Below are 10982 nucleotides of genomic sequence, written 5' to 3' on the forward strand. Positions count from 1 at the left end.
CGGCTCTGGCGGCTCCGGACTGGCGGGCGGCTCTGGCGGCTCCGGTCTGGCGGGCCGCTCTGGCGGCTCCGGACTGGCGGGCGGCTCTGGCGGCTCCGGACTGGCGGACGGCTCTGGCGGCTCCAGACTGGCGGGGGGCTCTGGCGGCTCCAGACTGGCGGGGGGCTCTGGCGGCTCCGGACTGGCGAGACCCACTGGAGGCCTGGTCCTAGGAGGAGGCACAGGACGGACCAGGATGGGGAGACCCACTGGAGGCCTGGACTGAGGAGGAGGCACAGGATAAAGTGGGCTGTGGGGGACCACTAGAGTTCTGGTACTTAGGCTATTTACCCACACTCCAGGCTGAATGCCCACTTTGGCCCGGCACGGGCGGAGCGCAGGCATTGGGCGAACTGGACCCTCCCAGCGCCCTGGAGACACAGTGCGCAGAGCTCCCTTGCCTCATACCAGCGCCTCTCCGCTCTCGCTGCCTCGATCTCCCACTGCGGGCGGCGATACTCCCCAGCTTGAGCCCATGGTCCTTTACCGTCCAGTATCTCCTCCCATGTCCACGAGTCCTGAACGCTCTTCTCCTGGTGCTGCTCCTTCCTCCGCTGCTTGGTCCTTTTCTGGTGGAGGATTCTGTAACGGCTGTCTGAAGAGAGAGTAGACCAAGGTGCAGCGGAGTTAGTGTTCATCTTCAGGAATTTATTAACCGTAAGAACACTATACAAAAACAAGAAAACCGACAGCCAAACAGTACTGTCAGGTGCAAACACGAACGAGACAGAAAACAATCCCCCAGAGTAAGTAGAACAATAATAACATCTGCTCAGCTAACCTTAGAACAGAGACTGTTCAACATGTAGATTATATCAACATACCTCTACAGCATTTACTGTCACTGGAGAAAAAGTCACTGTTGGACTTCTTATCCTCCTTAGAATTACAATTCTTATTATTATTATTACAGGAGCTATTAGGACTGACGCCACAACAACACCAATGATGATTCCAGTTTCTGTTTTTGAGGATTGTGGTCCACATTCAGAATTGGACAAATTAGTTCCTGGTCTAAGTTCTTGAAGACCTAATGATTTACACCTGTAACACATAATATAACAGTCTGAGACAACAATTTTATCATTTAACTTTCCGTTTTGTTTTAGATTTGTACTTTAGTATATTGTATTATTTATCTTACACTTTTGATGTATGTAAACATATGTGAACTCACTCGGTGTGTGACTGGCAGGATGTAAATGATCCATTTGAATAGGTATCACCAGTACAGTCAGAACACACAGTATCTGTAGATGTTGTTCCTGCATAAATACATAATTGCATTTATTTTTTCACCCACTAATTCAATTACATTAACTGTTAATGATTATTCACACTGAAGTTACCAACTTGACTAAATTGAATTATGACAACACAATTAAAATTATGAGTGATACAGAAGACCAACCTGTGTGGCTGATGTATTGACCAGGTTTACAGCTGCTGTGTCTCTGGGCTGCTCTACAACCATCCTTAGTTGGGTCTAGACAGTAGAACCCCTCCAGTGTCCCACAGACAGTGTCTGATGAAGGTCTACATGACTGCTTTACCATCAAACCCAAATCTACGGAGAAAACATGGCCTGTACTATCTGATGCAGATACAACTGACATATCATCATAGCATAACAACATAGACTAACATATCAGTGTTTGTGTCTGGGTTTCAGTACAGACACACAGCACCACTCTTACCTGCATCACAGTTGGTACACACTTTGCATTTTATGAGACCATTGGGCTCATCAAGAAATGTAGAATCAACACAGGGCACACAGTTGGTGCTGGTAAATTCAGTACAATGCTTATGTACATGATTTCCTGGGGAAGAGAGAATCACAATGTCATGTTTTTCTGTTAGTGTTGATGATGTATTAACGTCTGGTGATTCATATGATGTAAAGAGAGTGTCCTTACCTGGTGAACACATGGGACAACATTCATCCCAAATTCTGTACTCAGCTCTACCACATGCAATACAGCATCCAATGCTTACAAGCACCAATATAATAGGTATCTGGAAGTAGAGAAAATGTGAGAAAACAAATCACAAAAATCTAAACTCATGGTGTGTATTCATAAAACTTACAGAAGTAGTTAACAAAATTCTAACCCAAATATTCACATTTCAAATAAAATTATAGTAATTATGTGGGACCATTTTAAACAGTATTTTGTGAGTGTGGTGGCACCCCCTGGTGTGTTTTTATTTTGTCTTTAAAGGTGTGACACCAAACCCAAGATAATCTAGGTCAGCAATTCCCTAACTCGGTCTTGGGGATCCCAAGGGGTGAAAGTTTTGATTGTCGCCCTAGCACTTCATAGCTGACTCAAATAATCAAAGCTTGATGAGTTCATAATCTGAATCAGCTGTTTAGTGCTAGGGCAAAAAACTACATGTGCACCCCTTAGGGTCCCCAGGACCGAGTTTGGGAAACGCTGACCTAGTGAAAATGTACATCTCTCCACCACGTTTTTTCTAAAAGGTTTCATTAAAGACAGAACTAGTAGGCTAATAATAACTCTGATTTATATTTCATAGGGGAAATATTTAAATTGATAATTGTTTTTTAAACATGCCAAGCAAATCAGAAATGTTTCACTCACAGTCCATATCAAGCTTTCAAACTGTGCCATGGTTCCTCATTCCTCTCCAACTCACTGGAAGACCCACGTACTGGATTTGTGAAGTTCTTAGGAGTTTTGAAGTATCGAGATGAACTGACCTGTTGAATTCATGTGTTTCAGTAAATGTAAATCTAATCTTTTAAATTTGTAAATGATGATATCTTACTGAATTGAATCACTGAAGAAAAAATGAATTAGCTTGTAATCAACTTTGAGAAGTATGAAACAGAATTAGGCATGTAGTTATTAGAGAATGTTGCCCTCTTTGACACTTGATACAGCTACGACCGGAAGTGATTTTTGTAGTAGGTTAGGAGAGCATTTCCGCTAACCCTAACCCCTTTCCTAACCTTAACCTAACTCTCCTAACCTGCGGTGTATAACATCAGTAGTACACTATAGTACAGAGATTCCCAACCTTTACTGTACCAGTGAGTGAAGAAACATGGTCTTCCTCCTTTTTTAACCAGCTCTTTTTAACCAGCTCATGTTTAAAACAAATACATGTTAAAACACCACTGGAGTCTGGAGATACAACTCACCACTATAACTGGGCCTCTGAGTCTGTTTTATCCCTGTTGTGCTGTCTGTCTCTGCTTCTCTGCTGTCACTGTCCCTCTGTCTGTGATTCTCCTTGTTCTGATCTGTCACTCTGTCTGTAACTCTGTCTGTAACTTTGTTGTCAGTCTGTCAGTCTGTCTGTCTATGTTTCTTCTTGTTCTCCTCTGCTGTCACTCTGCCCTCCCTACCCTTTTGTCAGCAGGTGTCACAGCAGTTCTTCTGTCACCCTGTCAATGACATCATCTGTATCCAGGACCATAAGGATTTCCTTTTAAGTTTCCATCAGCATAATGCTTCCAAGTGATCGTATGATAGAATGCTCCTGAGTCGATGTTTTGTGAATTTGAGAGTTGAGAAGCTCCTCTCACAGGCTACCTGGGTGACAGAAAGGGTGAATAGGAACTTGTACCCCAGGCCTATAACATGGTAAGCCTCTGTCAACAAGATGTACCACCGTAAACGTTGATAACAACATACACAGTTCTTACATGCTGAACAACTTGTATTCATTATCTCCATTTATTCTTCATCATGTCCTTCTGCAGGATTCTCACTCAGTCCTGGTTGTGTACTTCTCCACTGCTGATATTTTCAGTCTCTCCCATTGACCGGCAAGACTAGTCAACTCACACTGCAAAGTGCTGACAGCTGCTCGGCTGTCAAACTCAAGCAAGAGTTCGCTTAGTTTCGCAAGTGATGTCTGGGGCAATCCATTATATTGTATCTCTGAGAACCTGCTGGAGTCCAGATGAGTAAGGTCTGTGTACAATGTGCCTTGTGTCAGCAAGAGCTGACAGATGCTCTCAGTGACTGTATCCATGATGACAGAGTGCACCTTAGTCTTGTAGACCCTCTCTGCATCCCTATCATGGTATCATGGCATGGTCTTCCTTTTTTTTGTTCTCTTCTGAGGCATCTCAGCTTGCACTTCCAGTTCGTTGTCTTCATCCTGTTCTTGCAGCTTGTCAGTGGACAAAGCTGTTTGCAGCCCTCTCCACAGCAAGTCCCTCACATTCTTTTGCAGAGCCTCGTGTTCCCAATACCATCCCGCTGTCAGGATGTCCATGCCACTGGTTTGTAGGTACTTGGAGAGAGGGGACATTTTCTCAAATATAGACAGACCTGTTTGGGCAGTGAAGATTGTGTTGTACCTTGAGCAGATGATGCCTCACAATTGACTAGGTCAATAAGAGGCTTGTAGTTTTGGACGTCAGAGTAAGAAGGGAACCTCTGCCTCCAGACTGATGCAGACTCATGCCATGGTGCCTGTAGAGTCGGCCAGCAGCGGAGAATATGCTAAACACCCTTTTGGCCACTCTTGTCAGGCTGGGCAGAGATGCAGAGTTATTTTTCAAAACATTTCTATAAGTTGGCCTAAAGGTTTTATGCAAAATAACACAATCAAGATGGAAAGCTCCTTGAAAGTGGGAATATGCCAGGCCTATTGGGCCAAAATCAATTATGGCCTATTGTATAGATAATAGAACGAATATGAATGAAACGTTTAAGAGATCTGATTTTTAGTTTATAAATACTTTGCTACAATGGCACACTTAGTTATCTACCCACCTCGATTCTTTCTTTTAGCATGTGCACGTAGCAAGTACACCATCATACTTTTGGAATAAGTGTCTTTTCAGATTTATTTTCAGATAAAGGATCATTGGATGCTTTAGTTGTGGATGTTTCATGTAGCCAGCCTGTAACAACGTCCATATCCTGCAACTAGAACTATGGCATCCGGTCTGTAACTTAACAGTTTAGCACCATACCAGCAGGTGGCATGCAAGCCTTAAACATACCAGTGGACACTACATCACCGCACTCCCTCTCTTGACCAAGAAGGAGAGTGATGATTGATTTAGTACCTGTGTTTTTTATCAGTTTCTTTATGAAAATGTATGAAAATATTTTGCGAACTCCATGACAGTAGCAAAAGCAAGGGACAGTAGCAGCACACACGTAGACTACATGCTGGGGAGGGCATGCCCCGAGCTCCTGAAGTGAGCACTGCTGGAGCGCTACTGGAGAGAAAATGGAGCGGGCAAGAAGATCAACGCTCCAGCCTTTAGGAATCTCTCTCCAGTCAAATTGGGCACGCTCTGCTCCGCTCACATACTCTGATCTGATCAAAAGAATATGACATGTCATACTTTTTCTGGCCAGACAATCAGCTATAATCAGCTACATGGGAAACAGAGGGGCGCTGTTTCGCTCGCTAGTTTCAGCACAGAGGGAAAGGTGAAGCAAGAGGACCCACTCTCGCCAAAATCTGTCCTGAAAAAGCCCAATGTGTTTCTATGTGCATAATATGCTTGTCATCTGCATTCCCAGCGTTGGGGGTGTAAAAAAATAAAATAAATAAGTGTTAAACAAATCAAAATGTAGCTTTGCACACTCTTGGCATTCTCTCAACAAGCTGCACCTGGAATGCTTTTTCAACAGTCTTGAAGAAGTTCCCACATATGGTGAGCACTTGTTGGCTGCTTTTCCTTCACTCTGCAGTCCAACTCATCCCAAACCATATCAATTGGGTTGAGGTTGGAGATTGTGGAGGCCAGGTCCTCTGATGCAGCACTCCATCACTCCCCTTCTTGGTCAAATAGCCCTTACACAGTCTGGAGGTGTGTTGGGTCATTGTTCTGTTGAAAAAACAAATGATAGTCCCACTAAGCACACACCAGATGGGATGGCTGGCATATCGTTGCAGAATGCTGTTTCAGCCATGTTGGTTAAGTGTACCTTGAGTTCTAAATAAATCACAGACAGTGTCACCAGCAAAGCACCCCCACACCATTACACCACCACCTCCAACCATTACGGTGGGAACCACACATGCAGAGATTGTCCGTTCACCTTCTATGCATCTCACAAAGACACGGCGGTTGGAACCAAAAATCGCAAGTTTGGACTCATCAAACCAAAGGACAGATTTCCACCGGTCTAATGTCCATTGCTCATGTTTCTTGGCCCAGGCAAGTCTCTTCTTATTATTGGTGTCCTTAAGTAGTGGTTTCTTTGCAGCAATTCGACCATGAAGGCCTGATTCACGTAGTCTCCTCTGAACAGTTGATGTTGAGATGTGTCTGTTATTTGAACTCAGTGAAGCATTTATTTGGGCTGCAATTTCTGAGGTTGGTAACTCTAAATTCTCCTCTGCAGCAGAGGTAACCCTGGGTCTTCCTTTCCTGTGGCGGTCCTCATGAGAGCCAGCTTCATCATAGTGCTTGATGGTTTTGAATAAGACTGCACTTGAAGAAACTTTCAAAGTTCTTGAAATATTCTGGATTGACTGACCTTCATGTCTTAAAGTAATGATGGACTGTCGTTTCTCTTTGCTTATTTGAGATTTTCTTGACATAATATGGACTTAGTCTTTTACCAAATAGGGCTTTCTTCTGTATACCACCCCTACCTTGTCACAACACAACTGATTGGCTCAAACGCATTAAGAAAGAAAGAAATTCCACAAATTAACTTTTAAAAAGGCACTCCTGTTCATTTAAAAGCATTTGTGACTACCTCATGGAGCTGGTTGAGAGAATTCCAAGAATGTGCCAAGCTGTCATCAAGACAATGGGTGGCAACTTTGAAGAACCTCAATTATGAAATATATTTTGATTTGTTTAACTTCTCTAGGGCCAGTGGGACGATTTCGTCCCACCTACGTAACAGCCAGTGGAATCCCGTGGCGCGTTATTCAAATACCTTAGAAATGCTATTACTTCAATTTCTCAAACATATGACTATTTTACACCATTTTAAAGACAAGACTCTCGTTAATCTAACCACACTGTCCGATTTCAAAAAGGCTTTACAACAAAAACAAAACATTAGATTATGTCAGCAGAGTACCCAGCCAGAAATAATCAGACACCCATTTTTCAAGCTAGCATATAATGTCACATAAACCCAAACCACAGCTAAATGCAGCACTAACCTTTGATGATCTTCATCAGATGACATTCTTAGGACATTATGTTATACAATACATGCATGTTTTGTTCAATCAAGTTCATATTTATATCAAAAACCAGCTTTTTAAATTAGCATGTGACGTTCAGAACTAGCATACCCACCGCAAACTTCCGGTGAATTTACTAAATTACTCACGATAAACGTTCACAAAAAACATAACAATTATTTTAAGAATTATAGATACAGAACTCCTCTATGCACTCGCTATGTCCAATTTTAAAATAGCTTTTCGGTGAAAGCACATTTTGCAATATTCTAAGTAGATAGCCCGGCATCACAGGGCTAGCTATTTAGACACCCACCAAGTTTAGCCCTAACCAAAGTCAGATTTACTATAAGAAAAATGTTATTACCTTTGCTGTTCTTCGTCAGAATGCACTCCCAGGACTTCTACTTCAATAACAAATGTTGGTTTGGTTCCAAAAAATCCATAGTTATATCCAAATAGCGGCTTTATGTTCGTGCGTTCAAGACACTATCTGAAAGGCTAAAGAAGGGTGACGCCCCCGATGCGTTTCGTGACAAAAAAAATCTAAATATTCCATTACCGTACTTCGAAGCATGTCAACCGCTGTTTAAAATCAATTTTTCTCGTAAAAAAGCGATAATATTCCGACCGGGAATCTGTGTTTTAGTACAAACAGAGAGAAAATAAAAACATGGGGTCGCCTCGTGCACGTGCCTCAGTCTCATTGTCCTCTGATAGACCACTTCAGCCAGGGGCTGGAATTACATCATTCAGCTTTTTCCCGGGCTCTGAGAGCCTATGGGAGCCGTAGGAAGTGTCACGTTACAGCAAAGATCCTCAGTTTTCAATAAAGAGAATCAAGAAGAACAAGAACTTGTCAGACAGGCCACTTCCTGTAAGGAATCTTAGCCCCTAGTCCTAACAGGTTAACACTTTTTTGGTTACTACATGATTCCACATGTGTTATTTCATAGTTGTGATATCTTCACTGTTATTTACAATGTAGAAAATAGTAAAAATAAAGAACAACCCTGGAATAAGTAGGTGTGTACTTTTGCCACGTACTGTATGTATCACTCTTTTTGTTACCCGTTTGACTTTGAATGTGTGCCACTTCAGCTCAGCTAATCAGAAAACCGGGCTGGACCATTTTGGGAGGGTGGGGCGGCCTTGCCTACTGGTCAGCCAAGTGCTCAATAACAGAGAAATTGAGAGAAATTGTACAAAAGTCATCGAAAACAGGCCCATGATCCACCCGGCATGTTTTTTGTAGAAATAAAACATTATTAAATGTTTTTAATTTTTCACCAACCCACCCCAATAAAAAAGGTTTGGCCTTTCTGCCATTTGCCAGAATTGTCAGACGTCCAATTTGCCCATGCATGGAGCAATGTCCTACACCTGGCAGCAGGCCAAAATAACGATGAACGCCTACACTCCAAAAATTAGCATTCCAACAAGCGTTCTTCTAAGATCCTAAAAGTTCCTCAGGGTTCTTGGCTCTGAAAAATGCCTCCAAAATGTTCTTCCAAGAACCCCAAAGGAGGTGGGGTCAGTCGAAGGAACCTCCTTAGTTGGTGGGGGTTCTTGCAGGAACTGCCCAACTGAAACATTTGGATTTGAATTTGAGATGACAGCAGGTGCAGGCACTTAACTAAAAATGTAAAGATTTCCTCAATATAAGGTAAGGTTTCTCCCTTGTAGGATCTAAATTGATATTGTTTGATGATCATACCCTCTATCTTTTCACATTTGTAGAAATGGCGGTGTTGTTTAACACTTTCTCCCTTTTAAAATTATGGATATCAAATCAACAAAGAGGTAAGAACATGTTGAAGGCTATAGCTGTATTGGGTGCAGATGACTATACCTCTCACTTGTGTGTGTGTGTCTGAGTCAGCAGGTATACTAACCAGGAGGTACACCAAGGTATGTACTATTGGTATGTTGTGCAGATCACATGTATCATCTACAGTTAATTTTGGTTTCTCAGTCACAGCAGCCTCCCTTACCTCTTCAATGATAATCCCAGAGGCCTCTACATTATGGACAAGGTATTTGTATAAAAACCATAATCAAAAGTGAACAGGTTTTTTTCATTCACATTTACCACAAAAACCAAGGTATGAATACTGCCATGCGCACGTTTTTTTATCATCTGTATAATTGCAATTTTTGGGATTTACACACTTCACCCTCCCTACACCTCTGATGAATAATACAACAGGAAACCTGTTCGATCACCACCATTCTGGCTGTGGATACAGAGAACATCAACACGACAGAGGACAAATCCATTGGACTTGGGGCTCGGCTGGGAATTTTCCTCATCTTTTAATTTTTTAATTCTGCTTCGCCACTAAATTCATAATAAACACTGACAACTAAAATATTGTGTTATTGTTGTTATTATTATGCGTATTATTATTAATAATATTGGAGGGGATTGTTCAAAAATGTACCCCAAAAGGTTATCCGAGGACGGATTAAAAGGGGTTCTTCGAAGAATTTATAGAGGTTCTCCACAGTTTCAATTTGAAGAACCTCTAAAGGATACTCCAGCAATCTTTTTTGTTTTTGTTTGAGTGTACAGCCAGGCCAAGTCAGGGCTTCTGACGTTCACTATATTATTTGGTCCGTTTTTTTGTTGTTGCAAATAAGAAAAATTGTAATTATATTTCTTTAAAAATGAGAAGGCCAAAACTTTTCATTTTTCAAGGACAGGGACAATTCGATTGAGTTTAGCACCACACTTTCAAATCAAAAACCAGTTGAGTCACACCATAAGCAGAACAGACATTGAAAACACAAGGAAGAGATCAGTCTTGTCGTAAAATTACAAATACAGCCATTAATCACGATTAAAATATGTCATTCTTTTTCAGTTACTTAACGGTACATGTTAAGTAGGCTATTTATACATATACACACATAATCTGAATCTTACCCCGTCTTGGTTCGCAGTTGAACTATTTTACTTTCACGTTGACTTTCCAAATAACGTTTGCGAAAGGTGGGAGGCAAATTAATGATAATCCACTATACCGTTTTAATTGATAATCCACCCCAGAAATACAAATCAATTTGGTGAAAGCCTATGTTCTATCAATTGGTAAAGTACATTTCCCCCCATGATTTAACTTGTAAATGGTCCGCCTGTGAAAATCTGGACATCGTGAATGAACGTATCATAGCTAGGCTATAGAATTATTGTCACTGGAGATACAGGATTGCACGCTGTCACATTTCATAACGCTTTCAAATCAATGACCTACACCCCAGACCGCCAAATCAGCCAATAGATGGTTTGGTTTCACATCCATCCGTTTATAATGTCATGACAAAGTATAGATTTCACTTAGATGTGCTCAATCTAAACAGTGTACCAATTTATTAACCTCCGTTTCCTCTTCAAGTACCATGTCACAATGTGCCGTGTCTGTAGGATAACCGAACACACTAAACTAATAATGGATGTAAATACCCATAAAGGTCATCAAAAGGCATAATGTTTATTCTGAGTGGATATTAGCACCATTTTAAATCCATATTACATGTATGTTTTCTTGTTTTTAAAGAACATTTAGCCTGCAATTTAATTTGATGATTTTGTTTTTGTAATCCCCACTGTTTTTACTACTTGTAACTCTAATAAAACATTTTTTTAAAACGAAATACAAACATTAACGAAGCAGTAAGGCATACACGGTTAAGGGCTGTTCTTAGAATGATGCAAAGCATGCTCATTCTCATTCATTCTGATTGTGTCCCTCAAATGCCATTGTTTAGATTGACATAATTTAATA

The 10982-nt window shown here is 41.4% G+C and overlaps 1 protein-coding gene across 1 annotated transcript; it reads right to left on the reverse strand.

Moving 5' to 3' along the window:
- Positions 1–150: 150 nt before the first annotated feature.
- On the reverse strand, positions 151–10674 carry LOC106572767 (tumor necrosis factor receptor superfamily member 14). The gene is made up of 8 exons (XM_045696403.1): positions 10124–10674; positions 2649–2767; positions 1959–2058; positions 1737–1862; positions 1451–1606; positions 1217–1304; positions 864–1083; positions 151–634 (listed from the first exon to the last, which is right to left on the reverse strand). Exons 2-8 carry the CDS (start codon positions 2676–2678, stop codon positions 323–325), a joined length of 1032 nt encoding a protein of 343 aa, XP_045552359.1. The 5' UTR covers positions 2679–2767; positions 10124–10674; the 3' UTR covers positions 151–322.
- Between the last annotated feature and the right edge of the window lie 308 nt (positions 10675–10982).

Source organism: Salmo salar, chromosome ssa15 (assembly GCF_905237065.1).
Source record: "Salmo salar chromosome ssa15, Ssal_v3.1, whole genome shotgun sequence".
In the NCBI taxonomy this organism is placed as follows: Eukaryota; Metazoa; Chordata; class Actinopteri; order Salmoniformes; family Salmonidae; genus Salmo; species Salmo salar.

What these genes read in the sequence shown, in the direction of transcription:
- LOC106572767 (XM_045696403.1), bottom strand. Translation starts at nt 2,678, where the DNA reads ATGGCACAGTTTGAAAGCTTGATATGGACT. An exon ending in GTGTACCAACTGTGATGCAG is followed by an intron (nt 1,607 to 1,736) that starts GTAAGAGTGGTG and finishes TTTTCTCCGTAG; the next exon opens with ATTTGGGTTTGATGGTAAAG. An exon ending in TCCTGCCAGTCACACACCGA is followed by an intron (nt 1,084 to 1,216) that starts GTGAGTTCACAT and finishes TATGTGTTACAG; the next exon opens with GTGTAAATCATTAGGTCTTC.